This window comes from Hakea prostrata, chromosome 9 (assembly GCF_041222555.1).
Source record: "Hakea prostrata isolate BN-2017 chromosome 9, UWA_Hpros_2, whole genome shotgun sequence".
Lineage (NCBI taxonomy): Eukaryota > Viridiplantae > Streptophyta > Magnoliopsida > Proteales > Proteaceae > Hakea > Hakea prostrata.
The window spans coordinates 57,671,258-57,699,250 of NC_142608.1; the positions used below are offsets into that span (position 1 = coordinate 57,671,258).

At 37.0% G+C, this 27,993-nt stretch overlaps 2 protein-coding genes across 2 annotated transcripts; both read right to left on the reverse strand.

The window, feature by feature from the left end:
* Nucleotides 1-1,405: 1,405 nt before the first annotated feature.
* Nucleotides 1,406-4,344, reverse strand: LOC149005702 (uncharacterized). The gene is made up of 5 exons (XM_089135978.1): nt 3,266-4,344; nt 1,861-1,971; nt 1,721-1,779; nt 1,561-1,652; nt 1,406-1,411 (listed from the first exon to the last, which is right to left on the reverse strand). The coding sequence occupies exons 1-5, from the start codon at nt 4,342-4,344 to the stop codon at nt 1,406-1,408; spliced, it is 1,347 nt and encodes a 448-aa protein (XP_088992104.1).
* Nucleotides 4,345-12,273: 7,929 nt separating this feature from the next.
* LOC149005703 (tubulin beta-1 chain) lies at nt 12,274-15,620 on the reverse strand. The gene is made up of 3 exons (XM_089168610.1): nt 15,111-15,620; nt 13,343-13,612; nt 12,274-13,222 (listed from the first exon to the last, which is right to left on the reverse strand). The coding sequence occupies exons 1-3, from the start codon at nt 15,502-15,504 to the stop codon at nt 12,549-12,551; spliced, it is 1,338 nt and encodes a 445-aa protein (XP_089024736.1). The 5' UTR covers nt 15,505-15,620; the 3' UTR covers nt 12,274-12,548.
* Between the last annotated feature and the right edge of the window lie 12,373 nt (nt 15,621-27,993).

Here is a 27,993-nt window from a genome sequence, read left to right on the forward strand (position 1 = left end):
GTTTACGAAAATTTGCGTCATCCTGAGGCCCTGAGTTATCCAATTTACCAATCAAACCTCTCATAGTGAAAAAATATCCACTCCCCCACCATTAGGAAATCACAATCAAACACTAGTGTAAGAAGTTAAATTTTGCAAAAAGATAAAAAAAATAAAAATAAAAGCCTTGAACAAAAAGATAAGAATAGCATCGAACAAAACTTGCACTCAACTCCTACCTTTGTTTTCCTTTACCATATGTGATTCTCCTCTCCCAATCGAAAATCCTCACAAACTTTAGGAGATATGGTTCATTGATAATGCCTTCAAACTTAGGATGTGGGGGTATATGAAAAATAGACAAATTAAACTAACTAATAGTGTTAGTAAGAAGGGGTTTAACTGATAGACTGGATAACTCAGGAGATAAAATTAAAATAAGGGAGTAACTTAGGGGATGGGCTGAAAATTTCCCTAAAATTTATGTTTTGCAACCCAAGGACAAAGTCTTTAGAGCACTTTGATATTTCCTATGTTGTTAGACATTTTTGAACAACATGTTCTACCCAAAAAAAAAAACGACTCAAAGTCAAATTGGACGAAGTAATTACTTGCACAAAAAAGAGTTAAGACTTAAGAGGACTCTACCACGGTGATTGTCCTTTTAGTGTTAGAACAACATAAAAAATTGTGTTAGAATGAAAATAAACTGAAGCAACACAAAGATTTAACATGTTTCACCCACCAACAAGATGTGCTACGTCTACAAACGAAGAGGAAGAACTTTCACCATAAAAGGAAAAAATTACAATAGAAATCTCTATCAACCAACTGTCAAAATGCCATTACAAAACTCTCAACCAATACCCTAACGTGAAAATCCTCACAATGACTTTATAAGAGAAGATAAAATACATATACATAAAGTTTCAATTGGAAAAACAAGTCATTCGGGTCGCCTGCCAGGCTACCAATATATGTCAATGCACGTTCATCTTCAAAATTGAGTACAAGAATTCATGTCACACATAACAAATCACTCAGATTCATCAGACACTTTTTGCGCTTGTCCTTGACGATGAACGGATTGATTTAATCTCTAGGTTAGAATCTGAGCATTTGGTAGGGCTTATATACTCTATATAAGAAGAAACCCATTGGTGTCCAAACACAGTCTTGGTTGTGAAGAAACCATGAGACAACTACTTGAGCATGCTAGACTAGTTTTCAATGGTATTGTGGAGGGAAGTTGGCACTCAGGAATTATGTTGAAAATCAACACTAAACTGTTGACCTAATTTCCCTATCCAAATTAAGTTGTAAATGAGTAAATGTTGTCAGTGATCTCTAGCTGTCAAATATTCCAGGAACTTGCATGGACGAGTGCAAGATCATGCATATGGATTTACGGATGGCATGTTGAGAGCTATTTCTGAAGTAAATTTCAAAAAAAGCTACTTTAGAGACCAGATGGCTCTCTCTATGAGGGTTCAACTCAGTACGAGTGTACTATTGTCATGTCCAACATGGTGGGGCGAGAGAGAGAGGGGTAAGGCATGCCATGGCAAAAATAATACACACATTGACAGGAACAAGAATAGAATCAGAGATGAGAGGAGTGGTTTCCTTTAGATCAGCTCTACAAGAAGCAGGCACTGATGGTGGTCCTGCATCTACATGGAACAACATGGGAAGAAGTGAAAGCAAACTACTTTTTCTTATCAGAGGTAAAAGGGCGAACCTGGCGTCGAAGCTTTCACAATCTTAGCCAAACAAATTTTGCTGAGAGGGAGATAATATCTGAATCAATTATCCTGTAACAAATACTAAAAATTACACCTCAACTAAGCCTTAATACAACTAAAAGGAACAAGCAATTACCCACTAATAACATTAGCCTGAGGCCCTGTTTCCGTAGCAGCATAGTGTCCTGGTGAAATAGAAACCAGAACTTCAATTGCTGTTTCTACTAATGAACTTGAAGAACGCTCACTATGTGATCAAGCAATACTGAGCTTCCATAATACCAATAGAACCTCTTGGCCAAGTGAATTGAAGTGAGCAAAAGCGAGGAACTTCAAGAGACCAATAGATAGATAGATAGGTGATGAACCATGCATCCAGAGTATAGTGAAACAACATCACTAGCAAATGTTAACAAGCAAAAGCAGAGAGTTGTATATTTAATTATCTTTTTGAAGGGTTAGAAACACTACAGTAGCAAAGCTATGAAAGTGGCATCTTTGATCACCATTGCTAGCAACTCTACCATTATTCTAGATGATGGATAAGACCAGAAACCTTCCTGTCACTGTATCATGAAGCAAGGAAAGTAATCTTCCACAAGGAAAGTAATCTTCCAGTTACACTAGTCTAATGACTTAAAGTATTAAAGTTATTCTGCTCATTGATGCACCTTGGTTTCTCGAGCCAAGCTAATTCTTAATGTCAAGTTTCTGAGAATTCTGATAATCAAACACATCAAAATCAAATTTCTACAGAAAAGGTACTTCCATCATTTCCCAACTCGCCCAGTTAAAAACACTCAAGCTATATAATTATGAATTTAAACCTGGAAAACCATCATCACCAAGCAAACTAAAAAAGTGAGATTGTAACCACCTTCTTTTTGGTTGGAAAAAAAAAGGAGCTTGTCACCACTTGGGAACATGGAAACATGTTTAATTAGGAGTGCAAACAAACTTTAATGTTTGAAACCAATTCAATGCATCTTTTCAGAAGCAGGCCCCTCAAGCTGCAACCAAGCAAACTTTTAAAGATTGGCTAAACCAAATATTGGAATAAATCTAGAACAAGCAGAAATTGTCGATAAATAAAATATATATATATATATAACAATGATCCAACCGACTCAGAAGAACTTGAAGAAAAATTAAAAATACAGAAGTAGCCCCGTCACATCTTCATGTTCCTTAAACCAACCTTGTCTAAGTTCTAAGTTCTAACTAATCGTGCTGAAATTTGCATCAGCCTATGATGGATTTGCTACAAAAGGACTAAGATACATTAGGAATAATTGTCGAAGCATTTACTTTGTTGTTCGTTACCTTTTCAATCTTTTCTAATGTTGCAGCAGCACAAAACAAGCACTCTCATGGAACTAAAAATGCAGCCATGAGGTCAAGGCAATGAAGAACACATGATTTCAACTCCATACCAAAGCATGCACCATTTAAATTTTCAATTACTGCATTTCTTCCAATCAATCTGACCTTTATATACCTTTAGCAGTTGAGGAACTTGATCTATGTATCTAATCACAAACCTTTCAAGGAATGTCTCCTCCAATCTTATTATCACAGAAGTTAAACTTAAGTCTTTAGCAATCAATCCTTTTGAGAGCAGAACTTGAATAACTGAACACCGAGGAATAATTGTCTTGTCCAAGCTATAAGTAAGAACAGTTGGACATTTGGCTACTACGGAAGGTTCCAAACCCATTGTATTAACAAAGAAGTCCATAGCTCCTACGATCTTCTTCTCAGACAACTTCATAAGTATAGGTTGTTTTCTAAATGCTGAAAGAATCTCATCTTCTGTCCAACCCCATTTCCCGAGAATATCCAATTTAGCTTTCCAGGTGGATTTGCTCAATCCAGCTATCACACAGGCTGCTGAGAGAAACGATGCTTCTAAAGGATCAAAACCCATTTCCTTGACTTCCTTGATGATCTCATTAAACCGTTCAGGTCTGCGAAGCAACGCTGAAGGATGCCATAAAATTATCGGAATCAAGGCCTCAGGCACACCGTGATGTCGCAAAGCTGCAATGTTGGGTATCATGTAATTCTTGATACCCCAGAAAGAATTCCTGGGGAAAATTTTGAATATCTTCACGACGGCTTCTTTAGTCTCAACCATACCCCTAAGGAACTCAAATGAAGGAATTATTTGGTTTTCTAAGCTCCGTAATAAGGTCCCTGGATCTCGGAAGATGATCTGAGCAAGATCGCTGTAAGAAGCACCAGCTGAACGAAAAAACTCGAGTTTGGGCTTAAGGGTTTTATCTGTATTAAACAAGAGTAGATTCGGGTGTACCCTAATAATTTTGGTGATCAGGGCATCGGAAAATTCATAGTCTCTGAAGAAACTAATTACTAAATCTGGTTTTTCTGAGGTTTCGAAGTGCACACGCTTGGACGCAGAGATTGCAGCTTGTTCAGATAACCCACAGGAATTAATGAGATAAGAGACTCTGAAAGAATGCGTATCAGAATAATTTGTTGCTGTTGTAGTTGTTGAGATAAATATCCGAGATGGGCTTATGTTAAGACTTAGAATGGTGACAGTCAAATCTGTAACCCTATTAAAATAACATAGTTTTCCATATGGAGTACGAAACATTGCTGAAGAGAACAAGTGAACAACACATACGGAAATTTTTATTGAAGCTTTTGGGAAAGAACAAGTATTTTCAACAAAAGCAAGATTATAGGTGGGAGGAGAAGATGAAGACGGTAGTCACTGAAAGTAATGAAACTCACCATTTTGGATCAAAAAGTGTTCTGTTGATGCTTCAGTGCCTGCCCAGACGAGCAGGTCTTCAAAATCAAGAGCGGCTTATAAGGGTTCTCTTGATGCTCGTTACAGTAGTATTCTGTAAATCTGAATGACATCCCCAGCCTGGGGCGGATAGAGCTTCGGTGCGGACGGTGAGGATGGAATGACTGGCCTAGCTTGAAATCTCGACCATTCGTTTTATATATATATATATTTTTTTTAAATCAATTATATTTATCTGTAACAGAAAAAAGTATGAAAATTAACACATTCATCCTTTGGACAAAATTTTTGTCATTCTAAAAACCTAATACTATCAGGCTACAACCAAATGGAACTCACTTACCAATCTCTTATGTAAAAATTTAGGAGACATTTCAAGATAATTGGCAAAAAACATTGACACCTCAAAACCATGCCAAATTCACAATAACACCTCGAAATACATTTTAATTTTACACAATAGTACATTCTATTAATAAATTTTGTTAAGTCATGTTAAATAATCTCATACTTCCTAAATTGTTATTAATTTTTGCCCGACTTTGTAATGTCGTCCACTTGTCCTTATCCGTTGGTGATTTTACAATATTGTCCTTAGCAAAATAGAATCATAAATTTCATTTCTTTCTTCTTCCATGAGTTCCTTCAATACAAATAAGAATAATGTCATTTTCCTAAACAACCAGGTGCCAATCATTATATTTCTAAGGTATCTGTGTTTTCACCAAATATCTTGAAGGGTCCCTTTTTCTCCATTGTTATTTTATCTGTTTTTTCTTCTTTTTTTTTTGTAGTATTTTTATCTCTTTTTCATTCTGTTATTTTCGGGCATCCATAACTGCGCACCCCCATTTCTTTATATTCTAAGCAGAAGAACAAGTGATTGCGTTGATGATGCTTCAATATCCCGCAGAAGAGTAAATCTTTGTAAGCATAAAAAGGTTAGGTGATTCTCCTAATGCTTGTCACGAGATTTTCTAACTAGGCTTCAATGTAGTGCAATAAGAACTCACGAACTCATGTTGTAACAATACTAAGAAGTGAGCTCCTTCTTGGATATCTAGGGCCTAGATGCATGTTGTTCGATAAGAATGCACACACACCCTTCCATGGGGTGAAGAAGTATTTTGAATATTCTAGAAAAGAAAATGAAATTTACAAAACCACCCCCTTAACGTACCCTTCATATTAGAGTGACTTCAAAAGAATCAAAACAAATCAAAATATCAATTAAACCCCAAACTTTAACACTTACAAGAGTATCTTATCATTTTACCATCTATAGTATCATTTTATAATAATTGTGGCATATTTTAATTGACCAAAATACCCATCTTTAATAGACATATACCTCTTCACAAAACCCTAAATGTAAAACCCATAAATACCCTTCCAGAATATGACCACAAACATACCCTTTCCATTCAGTTTCACCACAAAAATCATTATTTTATTTTCAAAAAAAAAAAAAAAAACCCTTTCCATTCAGTTCCACCACAAAAATTAACTCATTACTTTATTTCCAAAATCACATTAGGAGAAAATAGAAAGGAAACGAATACATCCTTCTTTTTCTCAACCAATACATCCCTATATGGTACCTCTCAAAAAAGTCATAACCTATTAACAAAATACCCACCTGCCAAAATAACATACATTTTCATCAATCAACGTATCATTTTGAGTCCTCTCTTGAAACATTTGATGACTAGACCACTCCTCTACCAGCCGATATCCAAAACAAATAAGAGAGGAACTAAAGGAAATCAGATCGGAGACAGCCGAAGACCAATTTCGCTTATATGGAGCGTAATTAATGCGCTCCACGGTCAAGCGAGCATTATTTCCATCTAATTGGCTTGACCCGTCTGATTAGATTGGACGGCTCGCAGCTTATTTCCATTTAATTGGACGGCTCGCAGCATATAATGTCTATTCATTTGTCTCTCGATAACTGAAGAATTATTCATGCCTCTGCGGTATACCATTTTAGGTATTGCAAACCGTGTTATTTACGGATTTTTATTTGCGGCAGCGGCTGCTGCCAGTTGCCAATGGCCAAGATCTTGCCACGTGTAAAGTTTTAAACCTAATTGTTGAAAATCAAAATATTAGATATAAATGTAAATATTAAAGTTTAAATTACAATCAACCTCTTTTAGTTTTCTGAATTTTTACTTTTTAAACTCAAATTTGCTGTCATGTGGTCCCCACTTCTACTCAAAATTGGGGATTCCAAGATCAGATTTTTTACGGATGTGAAACTCTTCATTTCTTCTTCACTTTTTCGTTTTCTCCGGTAACTCATTTCTTCGCCGGCTAACGTACCTGTAACGAGAAGAACCCAAATAGTGTTGCAAGAGTAGCGAAAAAAAGATGGTGATGGTGCTGGGGTTTATGGGAGGGGACTTGGCAAGATTGGGGTCGATGATGGTTGGAATCGTTTATTTCTACAAATTTTCAGCAGATGTGGTTAATGGGAGGGGACTTGGCAGGATTGGGGTTGATGGTGGCTAGACTCATGTTTATTTCCTCAATTTTTCAGCAGATGGGGTTTATGGGAGAGGATTTGACAGGATTGGGTCGATGGTGCCTGGAATCATGTTTCTCTTTGCAATTTTTCAGCAGTACTTACCTCAACATCTCTAGGATCTGTTAGAGGGGATAAATCATGTTTATTTCTGCAATTAATCAGCACTACTTCCCTCAACATCTCTAGGATCTATTAGAGGGGATAAATCATGTTTATTTCTGCAATTATTCAGCACTACTTCCCTCCTCAACATCTCCAGAATCTGATAGAGGAATATGCGCTTTGGTTGATGAAACTGATGAACCTAAACATGGCAGAGGAAGAGAAAGAAAACAGGGGCTTTATTTTGTAAATTTATAAAATAGTAACCATTGAATGTAAAAAATGAAATTCTTATTTTCCTTTCCAACCGTTGGATTATTTCTCATATACGCAAAAGTTTCACAGTTTGGCTGCAGGCTGCTCCCCCTGCAGCAAATAAAAATCCGTTCTTTACAAGCTTGCCCTGGTTCCCTTGAAGCAGTATCCTTTCTTCCTCGCTCAGGTCACGACTTTTGGGTAATTGGATTGATTCTTACTCAATTTTGGATTGATTATTATTTATGTTTCGTTCAATATTGCTTTCTTTTTGTTGGTGGGTTTTGTAATGTAAAATTCACAGGTATGTGGCAATTTATTTCTCTATCCTCTTAGCAAGATATCGTGCTGGGAATGTGACTGATGAAATGCTAGCACTCCCCAAGAGCCGTTTCATGGCCACTGGAATTTTAGAAGCACTTGGAGTTACTGCTGGGATGATCCGCACTCGTGAAACTAGCAACTGCAGAATCAGACTCTAACTTGGAATCCTGAGCAGCTGCAGAATCAGACTCTAACTTGGAATCCTGACGAGTCGGTTAGGTTTACTTGTCTATATATAGCTAGGCACGGGAAAACCTAGAAATTCAATAACGAAGGCAAGGAAAGGATCGAGCGGATCTTCCATTACTGGATCCGAAAGGTTGAAAAAGGATTTGTTGCTCGAGTGACTCGTTTTCAATTTCCCTGAAATCATTCTGAAGAAGAAGCAGCAGATTCAATCCCAAGGACCGAGAGGTTCTTCCATTACTGGATCTAAAAGGTTGAAGAAGGATTTGTTGCTCGAGTGACTCGTTTTCAATTTCCCACGAAATCATTCCAAGAAGAAGCAAGCAGATTCAATCCCAAGGACCGAGAGGTTCTTCCATTACTGGATCTAAAAGGTTGAAGAAGGATTTGTTGCTCGAGTGATTCGTTTTCAATTTACCTGAAATCATTCCGAAGAAGAAGCAGATTCAATCCCATGAACCTGTACCTTTCGATCGTAGGAAACGCGTAATCTCTTGTAAGTCGCTCTTCTCTAGTTTATTATTTATTTTTCTTTCTTGTGTATCGCTGCTCACCCTTACCTCTCTGTTCATTCTTGTTTGTCGTGAAGTTATTTCTGGATCATCTAACATAGATTTCATCATCTATATCTTGTTTCTAATTTTCTGTATTTGTTAATTCTAATTCCAGTATATATTGCTTTTCTTTCATGACAGATAAAAGAATAAGTTCTCTCATCCTATATTGCTTTGGTTATATTCATTCAAAAGCATCATGACTTCCTCTTATAAGCGGTTGAAGATTGATCCCATTATTGACGATGGGGTTAAAAGAAATATCATGGATGCACTTTCCGAAGATATCAGGGTGACCATTGTAAACAAATTAAACTTGGATGACTTTCTTCGCTTTGGTGTAGTTTGCAAGTCCTGGTATTCAACAGCAATGACTTCCAAGAAAATATTGCCATTGCACCTGCGGTCTCAGTTGCCGTGGTTGATGTTTTTTCCAAATTTTGGTAATATTCCTAGGTTTTTCATGCTCTCCCATGCCAATGTGGATGGTAATTACAAAAGGTTGAGGCGGCTAAAATTTCCTGAAATCGTCTATGGTTCTCAGTGTGTTGGGTCTAATGGAGGATGGTCGATAATGGTGGATAACAATAACAAAGGATCAATTTTTCTTCTAAATCCATTAACCGGAGTTGTGATTCAGCTTCCACTCCTATTAAGCCATCCCTTTGGGAAGGATGTGTCTGGCATTAATTTCCTTGATAATACTTTATTGAATAGGACCTTAATCAATAAGGCTATAGGGTTATCTGGCATTAATTACCTTGAAAATACTTTATTGAATAGGACCTTAATCAATAAGGCTATAGTGCTATCTACTCCTGCTTGTACTGCTAATAATTCTGATTTTGATAATAAGAATATTGCATCTGTAGGCACTAAGCAAGATAGTTGCGTGGTAATTGCGATATTTTATAATTGTTGTATGGCCTTCTGTACTCCACTGGACAAAAGGTGGACCAGGTTTGGAATATTTTATAGAGACATTATTCTTTATGATGGAAAATTGTATGCCATTAATGATTATTGTGATCTTAGACTTGTGGAGTTGGTTCCTCATCCAAAAACAACAAGTTGCAACATTCTTCCTCCCATTGTTGTGGATCCGGATAATTTGGATATTCAGATGAGGAAGCAGCGGAGGACATTTTATCTAGTAGAATGTTTTGGAGACTTCTTGTTGGTTGTGAGAAGTTGTCAAGATGGTGATTTACGATATTATGGAAGTCTTACATTCAAGATATTCAAATTGGATTTAAAAAATTTAAGATGGATTCAGGTGGAGGACTTGGGCGATCGTATATTATTTATTGGTAAGAGTACTTCAACATCTGCATCAACTCGTGACTGTCCTCAATTTAGAGAAAATTGTATATATTTTACATTTGATGAAGAAATCGATTGTGAAGGACAACAGGTACATGAAATAACAACAGGTACTAGTGTCTTTCACTTAAAAGATAATAGCATTGAACCTTTTTCACCAAGTGTTTTGAAATTTTCTCGATTTCCTCCTGTCTGGTTCACACCAAGTTTTTGTTAGAGACTGGTGGAGGAGGAGCGGTTCAGGCTGGCTATTGAGATCAAGATCAGTGCACGTGGTATTTTTAATGTATGTCTTCCAGTGGTTTTTCTTTCATGTTTAAGTGTTTTTATGATTTGGTTGTAACTTTGGTAACTTTTACCATGGTTTTTATTCATATACTTTTCCACCTGAGAAGGATAATTGGAAATTTAAAATTTAACAGCGTGTGATGATAAGGATTGGTCCTAAATTAATTTCCATATCACATTTTGTAAAGAGTTCTACTTGTACACAAATTCTAATCAAAGTGACCTACTTGGTATTTCAAGTATGAATAAACTCCCCCATGCCATGAGTTGCACAATAAACTTGACCAATATACCTTTTATATAGTAAGAACATCTGTTCCTCTTCATGGTTTTATGAAAATCGTCTTATTGAGACTATGATAATCAGACAAAGAGATTCAATATACCTATTTTCATGTGTCCATCCCTCTTCAATGCGTGAGTTCAATTTTAATTTGATCATTGGAATCTATGGTAAAATAATAATAAAAATGTCCAAACTGTCCCTATGCATTTGACACTCGTATTATACAAGCAGATGCCTTTGGGATTCTCTTGGGGCCCAAGTGCGTTTCTTTTTATTTTTCAGAATGGAGTACTAAGAAAGTACTCAAAGAAACTATACATGTAAGCAAGTTGTTGAAAGGAGTACAAAGCTCACCTAAAGACTGGTTGGACCAGATAGAATCAACAAGTTCCCAGCCTCAATAAGATCATTGAAGTCCACCACACGAGTTGAAGGATCCTGACAAACCAATTCTTTTGAAACACGCCCATCCTTCCACTATATTTTCCATCACCATTGCAAGCCTGTTACAAACCCTAATTTTAGATGCTATGAGAGGAATGAAAAGGAAAGAACAGAAAATTAGAAGATCAGGGTTGGGGAAGACGAGCAAAGGAGAGAGATACTTAGGAGATGCGAATTATCATTCTTTATTTGTTTTGCACTGCCATATGCTCTTACATTTATAGTGTAGGACTACTGACCATGCTAACCCGAATATTCTCTTACAATAAAACCTCGAAATACATTTTAATTTTACACAATAGTACATTCTGTTAATAAATTTTGTTAAGTCATGGTTAAATAATCTCATACTTCCAAAATTGTCATTAATTTTTTACTGACTTTACAATGTTGTCATTATCCGTTGGTGATTTTACAATGTTGTCCTTAGTAAAACAGAATCCTAAATTTCATTTCCTCCTTCCTCCATGAGTTCCTTCAATACAAATAAGAATAATGTCATTTTTCTAACCAACTAGGTACCAATCAATATATTTATAAGGTATATGTGCTTTCACCAAATATCTTGAAGGGGTCCCCTTTTCTCCATTGTTATTTTATCTCTTTTTTCATTCTGCTCTTTTCGGGCATCCATAACCGCGCACCCCCACTTCTTTATATTCTAAGCAGAAGAACAAGTGACTGTGTTGATGATGCTTCAATATCCAGCAGAAGAGTAAATTTTTGAAAGCATAAAAAGGTTACTGACTTACTGGTGGTTCTCCTGATGCTTGTTACGAGATTTCCTAACTGGGCTTCATTGTAGTGCAATAAGAACTCACGAACTCATGTTGTAACATTACTAAGAAGTGAGCTCCTCCTTGGATATCTAGGGCCTAGATGCATGTTGTTCGATAAGAATGCACACACACCCTTCCATGGGGTGAAGAAGGATTTTCAATATTCCAGAAAAGAAAATGAAATTTACAAAACCACCCCCTTAACGTACCCTTCATATTAGAGTGATTTCAAAAGAATCAAAACAAATCAAAATATCAATAAACCCCAAACTTTAATACTTGCAAGAGTATCTTATCATTTTACCCTCCATGGTATTTATTGCCATACATTTTTTAGGGGCCAACACCATTCCCTCCCCTCCTCTTTCTTCAGCCACTGCCATAACACCCCAATGTGTATCTGCCTGGGGTCATCTTCCACCTTCTGCCCTATGATCATCATCTGGACCATCTCCCTCTCCTCTTTTGCATTTCTCGAAACGTTTAATATAAAAACCTTGACAAGTGACAACGCAATTGTACCAACAAGATCCACCACCCAACCGACATTCAATTAAGCACTGGATCACTAAGATCAATTCCCCGTTCATGAAAAATCACCTTTGTAGGCTAGATAAATCCCTTCAAAGTTCCAAGTGGGTGGGTGGAACCCAGCCAGTCTAATTGGCAGAAGAACCCACAAATAGAAGACACAAGTAGAATAAATACCAGGTCTAGTATAATTAAAAAACGAACTGAGGGGACAAATATAAGCAATATTGTACGATTGAAAAAAATCAGTAAATCGGTAAGTAAGAAGAGATGAGAGCAGCCTTAAAAGACAATCACACAACCCACCTCTCATCCATGACATATCCCACACACCTCATACATGACATGCTGCCTATTCAACCATCATGACCAGATAAGCACACCACCTAACAAGAAACACCCAAAGATACTGCACCAGGCCAACTGAAATTTGAAATCCCTCACGCACCAAGCTCCTCCTCTTCCTCTTCTTCGTACTCTTCGTCATCTGCGGTTGCATCCTGGTACTGCTGGTACTCCGCCACCAGATCATTCATGTTACTCTCAGCCTCTGTGAACTCCATCTCGTCCATGCCCTCACCAGTGTACCAGTGCAAGAAAGCCTTCCTCCTGAACATGGCTGTGAACTGCTCACTCACCCTCCGGAACATCTCCTGGATTGAGGTCGAGTTTCCAATAAATGTCGATGACATCTTTAGACCCCTTGGTGGGATGTCACAGACACTAGACTTAACATTGTTGGGTATCCACTCAACAAAGTAAGAAGAGTTCTTGTTCTGTACATTGATCATCTGTTCATCAACCTCTTTGGTGCTCATCTTACCACGGAACATGGCTGATGCTGTAAGGTACCGGCCGTGTCGTGGGTCAGCAGCACACATCATGTTCTTGGAGTCCCACATTTGTTGGGTCAACTCAGGCACGCTAAGGGCTCGATATTGCTGGGAGCCTCTAGATGTTAAGGGTGCAAACCCAACCATGAAGAAGTGAAGACGTGGGAAGGGTATCAAGTTCACCGCAAGTTTCCGGAGGTCAGAGTTAAGCTGTCCAGGGAACCGAAGACAGCATGTAACACCACTCATGGTGGCTGAGATGAGGTGATTGAGATCTCCAACTGAGAGAAGGAGAAAGCTACAAATTAGGCATGAGGGACAAAAACCTTCAATTTCATATGTGACATCAACATGGATTTCACAGTTAAAATTAATGACATCAAAGAGAAAATATAACTTACAGGTGGGATTGGTAAGCTTAAGAGTACGGAAGCATATATCATACAAAGCTTCATTGTCTAGGACCATACATTCATCGGCATTTTCAACAAGCTGGTGTACAGAAAGAGTAGCATTGTACGGCTCTACAACAGTATCTGAGACCTTGGGAGATGGGAAGACGGAGAATGTCATCATCATACGATCTGGATACTCTTCCCTGATCTTGGATATAAGCAGAGTTCCCATGCCAGACCCAGTGCCTCCACCCAAGGAGTGGCATACTTGGAATCCTGTTAAAAGAAGCACAACAAATTTAAAAGATAAAAGAATTTATACCAATTCACAAAGTCACATCTGGAAATGTAAGCAAACAAAAACCAATAAGATCATCAGCTTTCAGATGTAAAAGATGATAATATCAAACTAAACTATGTTTCTACTCGATGAAAAGGAGGAAACTAAAATAAAGTTAGAACACTAAACCATTCTCTAAATCAAACAAGAATCCCAAAGGTAATAACAGACTGAATGTCAATTGATAAGCATTAGAAGATGACGTTCAGCTGCTTGGACATGGTCACAAGTGTAAGGTTTCTTCCAAACACCAGCACTATTAGGAAAGCAGCACTAAAATTGTGCGAGTAGTTTATAAATATTTATATTTTTACAGTCTTTTATATTTATGTCATCTTTGTAATTGAAACTTGATCAGGATGCAAGTAAATTCTAGTTCTAATTTGAAATCCTATTAGTGCTTGGAGTCCTAATTAGACTCTATATTTCTCTTTCTTTTCCCATCTAAAACTACACTATTGGATCATAACCTAAACAGGAACCTCATGCACAATCAAATCATTTCATTATTATTACAAAGATAAAATACAATATCCTTTGTAGTATAAGTCTGTTCAAACATCAATCTGTAAGAGTGACAAAGTAATGGTATTCTGGCTGACATTGAAGAAGAAACAAGGTGGCGTACATGAATCATATTACAGGAAAACAACCATACTTTAACAATGGGGGACAGGGAAACAAGGGCCATTCCTCCAATCAAAATAATCAAAGCTGCAGTCACCCCTCCACAGTATGTCTAAAGAATCTTTAGTATGGCTTGTTCATAGGTCTAGTTTCAATAGCGTAATAATGTGGGAAATCTACAGGAGGTCCTGCAACTACCATAAGTTTTACCCCCTCCCGTCCACCATACTGGATCAGATCTAAAGAGATATTCCTTATTCACTCGATTTCAGTTTCCTTACTAAAGAACCTGAAATTCCATTTCAAATGCTTCAGGTAATCCCATACATCATTCAGAACGAGTAGAATGCTCAAAACTGATATCTGTGCAGACATAAATAGCAACTAACCCATGAACCCTGACTTCACGAGATGCTCTAACAAATCACACATAATCAAAGCCTAAAATGTTACGGCATGACGATAACCAATAACAATTAACACCCCCTCCTAACCCCAACAAAGAAAAGGAAAGAAAAAGAAAAAGAAAGAAAAAGAAAGAGAGAAGTAGAAAGTACGTATAGGAAAATCAACAAAAACACACAGATAACAACAAGAAAATTGATCTTCAAGATCAATTCAATATGATAACGTTATTAATTCAATAGCCCCACGAATAGGCCACAATCCAAACTAAAATCTCAGATCCAAGCGTTATACCCAAATGACAACATCCAAAAAGAACCAAATCTAAACGAAATGCAATAATATAAACAAGAAGCAACCCAATTTTCAAGAAATGGAAAGCAGATACAAAGTGATACAAACCTTGCAAACAATCGCAATTCTCAGCCTCCTTTCTGACAACATCAAGAACCGAATCAATCAACTCTGCTCCTTCCGTGTAGTGTCCTTTAGCCCAATTGTTTCCGGCACCGGATTGACCAAAAACAAAGTTATCCGGCCGGAAAACCTGACCAAAAGGTCCCGAACGAAGAGAATCCATGGTCCCAGGCTCCAAATCCATCAAAACCGCCCGTGGAACGTACCTTCCCCCGCTTGCCTCGTTGTAATAGACATTGATCCGTTCAAGCTGGAGATCAGAGTCACCGTTGTACTTTCCAGTGTGATCTATGCCATGTTCGTCACAGATCACTTCCCAGAACTTAGCACCGATCTGGTTTCCACATTGACCGCCCTGAATGTGAAGGATCTCACGCATGTTTGGAAATCGGAAATGCTTAGAGATTCGACGGGGAACTCCAAAGATTGCAGAGGGAAGGCGGAGAGGACTGACGGTAGAGATAGGGGTTATCCGTTGGCGAAACTCGTAAATGGAGGAGCAAACAACTTGGAGGTTTCGATCGTATTTATAGTGGTTTCAGAAAACCGGAAACCGTTGAGCATGAGAAGATGGCGGTTTTAAGGACAAATTTGGTATTCAGGACGGTCTTGTTGGGTCATGGGTGACTTGGATCCGGACTCCGGACTTGATTAGGTTGTGACGGATCTGTCAATTTCTCGATTAAGGTTCAACTATTATCGACTTTGGACCCCATGCGGGTCGGATCTAGGTACGGATAAACAGGGGATGCAAGTTTGGCCTTAACCGCCTTGACCGTCTTAAGCCCAAATAGAGCTTAGGCTCAAATATTTGGGCCTGACTAAGGCAAGGGCGGCCTGAGATTACTCTTTGGTCCATCGAGCATGTCCTTACCCATCCCTGATTTTTGTCATTGACCCCAGCCCTGTTTTTGGCATCAATTCCAATCATAATTTTGTCCCTAATGTCGGCCATAATTTTGTCATTGATGCTTGATCTCAATGAATTATGAACACAACTAAGTATAGGTTAATCAGGGACAAGACCAATTGGGTTGGCCTATAAGACTTAGGGTCAGGGACAATAATCTTTGACCATGCATTAGGGTCAAGGCAGGAATGGGTATAAATTAGAATATATAGGGTTGGGTTTGGTATTGCAAAAGCTCGGCTCACCCGGCCCTTTTTGCAGCCGTAGTGTAAACGTAGATTTTCGTATATTTTTGTAAAGAGCAAATTACAATATATCATTAGTTCATAAACTTCTATATTTATATGGAACCGTCAGCTCTAAATATAAAAAGGCAAACTTGTAGTTGACAAATATTTTTTAAAATTAAATATATATATATATATATATATATATATATATATATATATATATATATATATATATATATATATATATATATATATATATATATTAAGAATAAATACTATTATACCTTTATCTGTACTATAGCTTAATTACTATCTTATCTTTATATTTTTTAAAATTATTAATCTAATCTTTTAACTTTGTCTATAATTATTAATATCCACGTAGTTAAACTCATCAGTTACTAATAATGTTATATGTTTATATTTTTCAAAAACTCCCAAAATAACCTTAAAAATTTTGTTTACTTATTTATCCTTTTGTGATGTTACAATACTAGCCTTATAGTTAACTATGGGAAAAAAAAAAAAAGGTATTGTATCCATTTTTTTCAAAGTAGAGAATATATGAGTTAGAAAGGGTGCACCTAAATTTCCAATGTAGCTAATATTTCATATTAATTTATCCATGAGTGATTGAAATAAGTAGGTTCAACAATGGGGTTAGACCATTTAATACTCCTATTTGAATTGGATTCCCTACACATATCTAATACCAGGGATTACAAACCTAATTGATTCTACGAGAAAACCCATTTCGATTTTAAGATCTGTAAACCTATTCAAAATGACTTTTTGTGAAATCTCTCACAAACCCCAATCCAAAAATCTATGTTGTAGGTCCGAAGACCCGAAGTCAAGGAAGAAGACAGCTGTGGAACCTTTCATTTGAACTGTTAGGTTTGATTTAGAATCTATGGAGATTGACACGGAAGATCCTGTTATGGAAACTGTAACTGACTTTGAATGAAGATGTAGCTTGAATGAAGATGGACTTCAGAGATGGACCTTGAGTATAGTGTTGACACCTTCGAAATGTCTTACACAACCAGGTAAGACATTTTCTTAAGTTGGAAGAAGACTAAAGTGGAGCTTGTGGCTGTAAAAGACCAAAATTCAGCATTTGACCTTAAGGTACTACCTTGGTCGCCCCAAGCGACCAAAGCTAGTCTAGGGCAGAATTGTCACTTTTGGAAAAATTAGGTTTTTGGAGCCTTATATATTCAAACTTCGATCTAATTTGTACTACTTTGTCTCTTAGTTTTTGGAGAATGTGAGACCTAGAGCTTCCTCTTCAAGGCCAAGGTTGACCCCAAGCTTCCGTGGGAGATTCCTCTATTGAATCTTCTCCTACGTAGTTAGTATTCACAGCTATTCTCTCTAGATCTACTCTCTCTACTGATTTAACATATTAGTTTGATTGTGAGGAAGGTCCTATACTACTGTAATGGCGTAATCTCTTATCTTCATAGTCTTAGAGTGAATTCTCATTCACTCTATTCCTTCCGTGAAAAACACAGTGTGATTTCGATGTTTAACCTAGCATGATGACCATGACTTGATCTTATATGAGTTGTTTGAGTTCTAATCTATATTAGATCTATTCCTAGGTTGTTTTCTAATCGTGATCTACTGAATTCTTATCTCTGGAGTGAATACCTAATCACTCTAGTCTTTCCGTGAGAATCTGCGGATCAAGCCTATTATGTGATTTATTAGATCTCCACCCCAATGACCATGTTTGATGTTTAGATCTTCATAGAAGGTCCTCATATGTTATTTTAAAATTTTCCTATTAATTTCAGAGTGTTTCGACCTCGAATAGTGGGTTTCCAACCGAAGTTGGAGTTTGTTGTCCATACACAACAGACTTGATTGCCTGCTTTGGTCACCCAAGGCAACCAAAGTCCAAGCGACCAAAGGGTGTGCTAATAGCAACTTTGCTCTATTTTGCCTTCGCTTCGTTTCTGATCATTAGGGTTTGTTCCTTATATCCTATACTTGTTTGTTTAGGGTTATTTTGGTACTTTTGGACTTGCCCTTTGATCTCTTTCTCGAAGATTACAAATTGAATACAAGGTGAGTACGTTCACTCACAATTAACACGATTACCTGCTTTGATATGTTAGAACTCGTATGCGAATGTTAGCTATTGTAATTGTACTTTTTCTATAATGTTATACTTATGTAATTCCAGAATGTCTTCTAATGTAAATTGCATACTTGTATGAATGTGATTGATTCAATTGTGAGTTGGATTTTGTTATGATATTTATGGAATCATGATGTGATGTGATTGCCAAAAGTTGGGTTGTGGAATGGAAAATGTCCTTTTAGAGTTTCTGTCATTGGACACCAGTGGATGTGGTATGGGACGCATTCCTATGGTACCCCTTGACGCTTTTCATAACTACTGGATGTCATACCTAAGACTTGTCTAAGTGTATGGCTAAGAAAACCCCATCACATTTAATCTCATCAGTAAGGGTATTGAAGCCGAGTGACCTGTGGCAGCAATGGGGATTGTGGGCGCTCAAGACCGATAACCACCCCTGAGAGGACGCAATCACATTGTGGAGGCCATTCATTGGTAGGGTTGCACATAATAACCTTGGGCTCATGGGCATTCAAGACTGGTAACCAACTCGTAAGAGGACACGAGAACTTCCCGTTTATTATATCTGGATAACCAATAGGGTTAAGAGTCCGTAGTCTGAATTGGTTGGAGCCATAGGATACAATGACTCTAGGGAGGGAGTTACCGGAATGAACTGCCTAGGCACGGAAGGGAGGCTATCATATCGGAATGGACTGTCTAGTGCACGGAAGGGAGGTATCCGACTCCAAGTTGATGTGATTCAGTAGAAGACTGGGCTAGGTATAACCCTGACGCACGCCAATACTCATACCAATGGTGGAGTGAGAGAGTGGTGACCTAAACCCCAACCATGGAATGTCCGAGAGGGATGCCCTGACCCAATTATAGCGGAGAACCCAAGATACTGAGATGGTTAAGGGGAAGAGTGACTGAGACTACCTAGAGGAGTATGGTGTTCTATCTTAGTGTGTGTCTACGACTAGAGACCAACATATATAGAGTTAGAAGCATACTTACATCATTGTTTCATATCATTCACATCATGCTTGTTCTGAACTGTTTGTAGTTGTTTATTGTGAATGAATTACTTGCTAAGTATTGAGCTTAACTTGGGGGGATATGTTTTCTTTGGATTATGTTGTAGCAATTGATGACTGCGAGAGCCAGGACTACAAGGCCATTGCAAGTGACTTGTATTACATGCAAGATCTTGGCTGTTACAAACATAACGGTGAAGATTTCCAATGTGATGATGGTGCGTACCATGATTAGTCCTATTTTGGAGCTAGTGTGCCCGTATTTGGACACAGAAGTCTTTGAGTTTGAGAGACTTTTTTAAGTTTACGGAGTTGTATGATTAGACTTAGTTCTTACTTTTATTCAGTTGTAATACATTAGAGTTTTGACCTATCTTCCGCATTGATCTATAGAGTTATTTTCTACTATACTCTATAGTTATTTCTCTGATTAGTATCATTTTATTTCACACTCTAATATACTTTGAGATTTATTATGAGATCTTTCTTTGATTGTTTCTTACTATGATTATACAATGATTATTCTTTATTCTTGATTATATTATTATGCAATGTGGGTATATGATCGCCCTAAACTAGATTCCGGTAGGTGGGTGGTTCAGCAGTGATTAACTATGATTTCCCCCCCCCTTGTAAATGGTTAACACCACCAAACTCAATTTCTGTAAGTGCATTAACACTCAAAGTTCTTAACTAGGATAATTTATTCCCAAGACTTTGTCTTCTTGGAATCGATCTTAAGAAATAGCAAAGCTTACAAGTTTGTCTTCAAAAGATTGGGATCTGGTGGGGAGAGAGAGATAGATAGAGATGAGAACTAGCTTGTGAGTTTTAATAACCTTTTTGTTCTTATGATCTCAATTTTTGACATTCAGACCAGCTCTCCTAGATGTTCCTCATGAAGATTTGTTCTGTTTGCCATGTTAGGGTTTTCTATTCTTCTCTAGTTTTGCCCTTTTTCCCTATCTTTGATTGCATGTCTCTAACAATTATTGAAATTATCCTAAAAAAATACCCACTGAAACCTCATGAATTGAAGGGAAAAACAAAGGGAAAACAAAGAATGGGAAGAAAATGTTGTTGTAGAGGGTGGGGGCAAAAAGGGGACTATAGAATTTTTTTTTTTATTTCTTTTTTTTTTGGGTGCTGGCTGGTTTCTATATCTGTGGGGCAATGGCTGGTGATTTCCGGCTGGTGAACATCGGTGAAGGGGAAATCCTTTTACCCATCTATATGGTTTTTGAGAATGGGGTATGGGGGTAAACTGATAATTCATTTGTTTTAGTTTTAATTTTAGTTGAGGGTATTATGGTCATCCTTTTTTACATTAACACCTTTGGAGCTGTGTTAGTTTGAGCAAGACCCAAATGTAACATTTGCAATAATACGGACCAATACGGATTTTAACCCCAAAATAAGGGACTACAATGTAAAATTTCAAAAAAAAATTGCTTAACAAGCCAAACATATAGCATTTTATTTATTTTTGGGTTTGCTAACCCTGGTTTTATAAACCGGTGGTTCGACCTGCATCGCACACCTGGCTGTGGTGGGTGAGTCTCCCAGCAGGGATTTTTTGCATCCACAAGGATTCGATACCAGAACCTTACTTAAGCGAACCAAGCTGCTTATCACTTGGACCAAACCCCGTTGGTTAATATATAGCATGTTTAAGTACCAACTAATCGCTAAAGAAAGTAGCAAAGGTGAAACAAAGAAAAATTGAAACTACAAACAATAAGCCTAATTAGAAAGGGAAAGGACTAAATCACTTGAGTAATCAATATTTGAATAACACCAAGTCTTCATAAGATGATAACATGCCTCATCCATTAAATATTGAGTGATATCTTTTCCTCCTGAACCTTTGACACCCGAAATCATGAAATATCTACAAAATAAATGCAAAAGCAATTCGTCAAAAACTTGCACCACCAGAATAATATCAAAGAAAAACAATACCTTTGATATCCTGGAAGATCCTAAATTCCTTGGCAACTTTCAACAAGTCCTTCACTTCCACCAGATCAACTTCTTTCTTTCTTTCTTCTTCTTCTTTCTTTCTTTCTTTCTTTTTCTTTTTCTTCTTTTCTTCTTCTTCTTTTTCTTCTTCTTTTCTTTTTTTTGGATGAATAAGAAATTGTATTAAAAACGGAATGCGCTTACAACATGGCAAAATAAACATTAAAGCAAAGATTAAAAACACCAACAAAGCAACACGGGAAAGGCCCAGAGAAGATGGGCCGAACAGTGGCCTAAGAGAATATTTTACGACTTTTTTTCTTGTTCTTCCTTTTCTTAGTGGACTTGAGATCGGCCAAGAAGTCATCGCCAAAAGGGTAGTGCCCCTTAACAGAGCGGTTACTTCTTTTACATCCAGTTCGATCAGCGTTGGGGGAGAGAGAAAAGGATCCAAATCAAGCTCGTTAGGGAATGGGCCTCGTTGGTTACTTCTGCACCAGATCAACCTAATTCATGCACAACACTCGTTTTTTCTTTGGGTGTGCTTGTTCTCTCAAAAAGAACAAGTAGAAAAAAGTTCTCCCAAGAACAAGACAGAGACTACTATGAGATCCCAGTGAGAACAATGGGATCTCAAATTGGTTGGAGAATGAGATGACCTCAAGATGGCAACTAGAAGAAAAATGATAAATAAAATCCCACAAATTAGTAACTGTGTAGCTGCAAGTAGGCTGAAAATTCTTTTTAAATGTAAAATTAACCCGAAAATAGAAGAACTCAATAAAAAACAAGATGAAACAAAGATTGAACAGCCTTTGGATGCCCCCCTTGGTTGGGTGTCCATGCAACGCAGCAATAGACCAGAATCCTATTAAAATAGAACCAAATCTAATTATTTTTTAATAGCACTGTAGGACTTTTTAGAAATGGATCCCAGGTGAGTTTCTACTTAAGATGCGTCTCTAGGGGTAGGAAAAATCCGGAAAAGAGGACTGATAAGAGCACAACCTTAAAAATTCTTTTCTACCCCTCTCTAAGATTTTCCTAGAGTGTTCAAAGAACATGCGAAATCCAAGTTGTGAATTTAAACTAATGATATTATGAATGTTCTTTGAGATTTAACGCTTTTTATCTTTACGAGGGAGGGTTACAATTTTTATAAATAGTAGAAGAGATAGAAACTGATAAAGACTCGAAGAGACAGAGACTGACAGAGACTCAGAGAGAAATCATGGATGACCAACTTCTCGAAGACCTCATGAATATGTTCGTCAAGAGGATAATAAGAGCAAGCAAGGACGATTATCAATTTGGGGGACATTATTACTGTAGGAATTATGTGAGGAATTATGTGGCCCAACACATGTTATTTGCACATTCACATTAGACATTTGTAAGGTTATTTTGATTAAATGTGGCATTTATTATTTATGATGATTTATGTGGTTATTTGGTCCATTGGATTGTTTGGACTGATTTTATGGATGATCATCTGGTTTAACCACATTGTAGTCCTTGACTTGACCGCACCCATCATAATGTATTATTGTATAAATATACATTGTTGGACTATGATGGGTTTTGAGGGGTGCAATTTAAAATTACTCAGATTATGGGAGATATGAGGACTAGTCTCTCTATGGTTAGTACACTTTGAATCTGTGGAGTCCATCCATGTAAAGATTATGTGTACGTTGAGTGTTGATCTTAGTGACTAGTGCTCCATTGCCAGTGACTTGACAATTACGAAAGTGTACGCGTACTTACGGACTACTTTTTGAAAGAATTTATGAATAAAATGGTTTTGCAAATTTGTGTTTATTTATTATTAGTAAAAATTTATCTATTTTCTTTTCTATTTTTTGCAAAACCAATTTGTTTTGTTTTATTAATAGCAGTTCTGTAATTTTGTTCCCTAATTCTTTTGGGGGCTTTTTAGTAATTGTCAAGGTAAGCCTTAAAGGCATTCTAGATATGAGCATTAGTGGGCTATCATCTCACTTAGGGTGGACTTTATGACTGGTCATCTCCACCCTAGAGATATATAAATCTCAAGGTCACACATGCAAATGGATAAGAATTATTTTCAGAAGTTCAAAATACCAAGTAATGGTATACCTGTCCAGTTGGGGTGACCACCCTGATTACTTGTGAGATCCTTGGCATCGAACGTGTTTCTTATTGTGGTGTATATCTTCAAGTCTCATCCTTCACTTTTGCTACAGTGGTTTAGATCTTCTTTTTCTTCTTATATCATCTCTACAAGGTTGGAATTTATCTTCGAAGAGGTATGTTATATCAATCACGAATTTGTCAAATAGTAATTTCTTATTTTGTAGATTAATTCTTCTATTCTTTCTTTTAACTAGTTTTTCTAATAATTACCAATATCCCCATTGCTTAAAAGTATTCAAGGAAAGCTTTGGGGAAAATGGGATTGCTATCCATTTTCATTCGGACCACGAATACGTCATATGGCTTACCTTTAAGCTCTACTAAAGGGCGGCCTTGACACTTAATATATTCTTTTCTCAGTAATTCTGCAATTCTCAGCTTGTGCATCTTCTTGTTTCCATCGTTTTTTGTTTTCACATTTTCACACAGAGTTTTTAGAGCTGCAAAAGAAGTAGAGTTAATGGTGGATCTTGCACGACTACATCAAAGTCTTTATAAGAATTCGGCCCATTTGTAATTCTCTAGTTTCTTCGAAGATTGGCTTGGCTTTATTGCAGGTGGGGCACACAGATGACCTGCACACCCTACTCTTTTCTCCTATGTCTTTGTTTAGTTCGTCTTTCGTCTTTCCACTTTGTCACAATCTTCTAATACCGTCTACGGTATCAGAGTTAATGGGATCTTGTATGTTGTACACAATTATTTTCTAACTGGGTTGATACAGTTGTTAGAACAAGAAGAAGGAGAAGGCTTAATGGGATCTTGTCACACACATGACCTGCACACCCTGTTCTTGTTTCCTATATTTCTGTTTAATTTGTCTTTCCAGTTTTGCTTTTTACAATTTCTGATGTCTTCTATGATATCAGAGTTAATGGGGGCACATTGTTTGTTTCATACATTTATTTTCTAACCGGGTTGATACAGTTGTTAGAGGGAGAAGAAGTTGAAGACTTAATGGATGTTGTTTCTTTTATACAGTTAGTTTCTTGAAGATTAGATGTCTGTATTTTCTTGCAAGATAACATTTCAAATATAGATTCTTTAATCTTGTTATATTAGGATTTATTGCTATTTTGATCATTTTCATTTAACATAAGCATGCACACTAGAGGTTACGTCTTCTCATTGAGACTCACAGTCAAGACTAGGTTGATTAGAACTGTAAAATAAGAATGAAATAAAAAATGTAGTTCAAATTTTTAGTAAGCTAAGCCTATGCTCGTGATTTTGGTTCTGGTGTTGGAAGGATTGCTACACCTATCCTACAGCTTAACTAAGCCTATTATTTGGGAGTCAAACTGCATTAAATATTGTGGTTTACTTCTTTAGAATAACATTGATGTAGTTTTGATGGATCTGAGACTCGAACACTCTGTAATATACACTATGATAAAACCAATTGATGGTATAGGGGTGTTAACTTATTGATTTAAGCAGGTTAGACAGTTAGTCCATGAGTTGCAAGGAGGTACAATCCTTAGGGCCAACAATTCTCTTTTTTAAATTTTCTGGATGACTCGATCAATTCTGATACCTATTTTAAATTGGTCTGTGGCTCAAGCGATTAGCAACATACTGCTACGCTGCGGGTTGGTGGTAGGGAGTACTGAGGAGTCACTACTCATAAAAAGCGAGTCAGGTTCTCCCCTGCCTCTATGACGACAAAAAGGATGACAATGACATCCTCCATGAACCTCAACCACTGCCATGAAAAAAACCAGCACCATGGCTAGGACCTTTACTATGACCACAACCACCATTATTTAGAACAGAGACTTAATTGGCAATGGAAGAGGAAATTCGGATTTGGTGAGGTAGACACAATGAGTTGGATTTAAACAAACGATCTTTTGAATGTTATTTGAGGTTTAACGCTTTTGATCTCTACGAGGGAGGGTTACAATTGTTATAAATATAGAGAGATTAGTACAAGAGACAGAGACTGATAGAGACTCGAAGAGACAGAGACTCAGAGAGAAATCATGGACGACTAACTTCTCAAAGATCTGATGAATATGTTTGTCAAACGGATAATCAGAGCAATCAGGGGCGATTATCAATTAGGGGGACGTTATTACCAATGTCCCCATTGCCGACAAGTATTCAAGAAAAGCTTTAGGGAAAATGGGATTGCCACCCATTTACGTTCAGACCACGAAGACGTCATATGGGTTACATTTAAGCTCTATTGTCGGGCAGCCGTGACACACTTCAATATATTCTATATTCATTAATTCTGCAATTCTCAGTGTGTGCATCTTCTTATTTCCATCTTGTTCATTTTCACATTTTCACGCATAGAGTTTTTAAGCTGCAAAAGAAGTGGAGGAGTAATGGTGGATCTTGGACGACTACATCAAAGTCTTTATGGGAATTTACACCATTTGAAAATCTTTATTTTCTTGGCAAAGCACACAGATGACCTACACACCCTACTCTTTTCTCATATGTCTTTGTTTAGTTAGTCTTTTATCTTTTCATTTTGTCACAATCTTCTGATACCGTCTGCGGTATTAGAGTTAATGGGATCTTGTATGTTGTACACAATTATTTTCTAACTGGGTTGATACAGTTGTTAGAGCGAGAAGAAGTAGAAGGCTTAATGGGATCTTGTCACACACATGACCGCACAACCCTGTTCTTGTTTCCTATATTTCTGTTTGGTTCGTCTTTCCAGTTTTGCAATTCTCAATTTCTGGTGCCTTCTGCGATATCAAAGTTAATGGGGCATTGTTGTTCTGTACAATTGTTTTCTAACCAGGTTGATTCAGTTGTTAGAGGGAGAAGAAGTTGAAGACTTAATGGATGTTGTCTGTTCTATACATTTATTTTTTTGAAAATTAGATGTCTATATTTTTTTTGCAAGATGTAATATTTCAAATATAGATTCTTGAATCTTGTAATATTAGGATTTCTTGCTATTTTATCATTTTCAATTTTAGCTTAACCTATTTATATTAGGATTTGTTGCTGTTTCGATCATTTTCATTTAACATGAGCATGCACACTAGAAGCCACGTCTTCTCACTAAGAATCACAGTCAAGGCTAGGTTGATTAGAATTGTAAAATAAGACTAAAATAAAAACTGCAATTCAAATTTTAAGTAAGCTAAGCCTATGCCCGTGATTTTGGTTATGGTATTGGAAGGATTGCTACACCTATCCTACAGTTTACCTAAACCTGTTCTTTTGGAGCCAAACTGCATTAAATATTGTGGTTTACTTCTCCAGAATAACATTGATGTTGTTTTGATGGATCTGAGACTCGAACACTCTGTAATATACACTATGCTAAAACCAATTGATTGTATGGGGGTGTTAGCTTATTGACTTAAGCAAGTTAGGCAGTTAGTCCATGAATTGCAAGGAGGTACAGTCCTTTAGGGTCAATGATCTTCTTTTTAAAATTTTCTGGATGACTCGAACCAATTGTGATACCTATTTTTAGCTGGTCTGAGGCTCAGGCGATTAGCAACTTACTGTTACGCTGCGGGTTGGTGGTAGGGAGTCCTAAGGAGTCACTGCTCATATAAAACGAGTCAAGTTGTCCCCTGCCTCTATGCCGACAAAAAGGATGACAATGACATCCTCCACTGCCAGGGAAAAAACCAGCACCATGGCTAGGGCCTTTACTTTGACCATAGCCACCATTATTTAGAACAAAGGCTTAATTGGCGATGGATGAGGAAATTCCGATTTCGTGAGTTAGACACATGGATTGAAGGTATCTTTTCAGCAATAATTTGGCTTTTGATGGACAGCAAGCACTATGAAATGGAATAGGCTCATGTAAAAAATCTTTTTTTTTTTTTGGTAGAGTTTGCAAATGACTTGCTACTCACCTAATATGTGATTTTTTAACAGAAAAGACATGTAGAATATAAAATAAATAAATAGGAAAAGAATTTACCTAGGGGTATGTATTAGACACAAAAGGAAATAAATGACTGCCCTATCCTTGGGCCAAAATATTATTAGAATGAAAGATTATATTTTCATGTCAACAAACCAAGGATGACCTTCTTTTTAATCAACAAACATCATGAGGCCGATTGCATTTTTGATTATAAAACTTTTGGCGCATGAATGATTTGTGTTGGAATATGACAATTGATAGTTGATTTTATTAGAAAGATAAATAAGTATTAAAATGAGATGCCTTGCCAAATTTGTATTATGGACCATTTGAAGGTTAAGAGTAATTTTTGAATAAACCAGAGATCGTTGCAAAAACCCAGAAACCAATGGGAATATTCATAGACATTAATAGAGGTGTGTTATTAGGCTAACATAAACCCTCGATCGCCTGCCTTTGTCAGTGTACATGCACAGGAGCGGACCTACCCTTGAAAAAAAAATCTTAAAATATGTCCATTTTGGGCTCTTTTTTATTTTTTATTTTTTATTTTTAATCTTTTGACCCTCTTCTAGTATGATATATCAGCACTTGATCCCC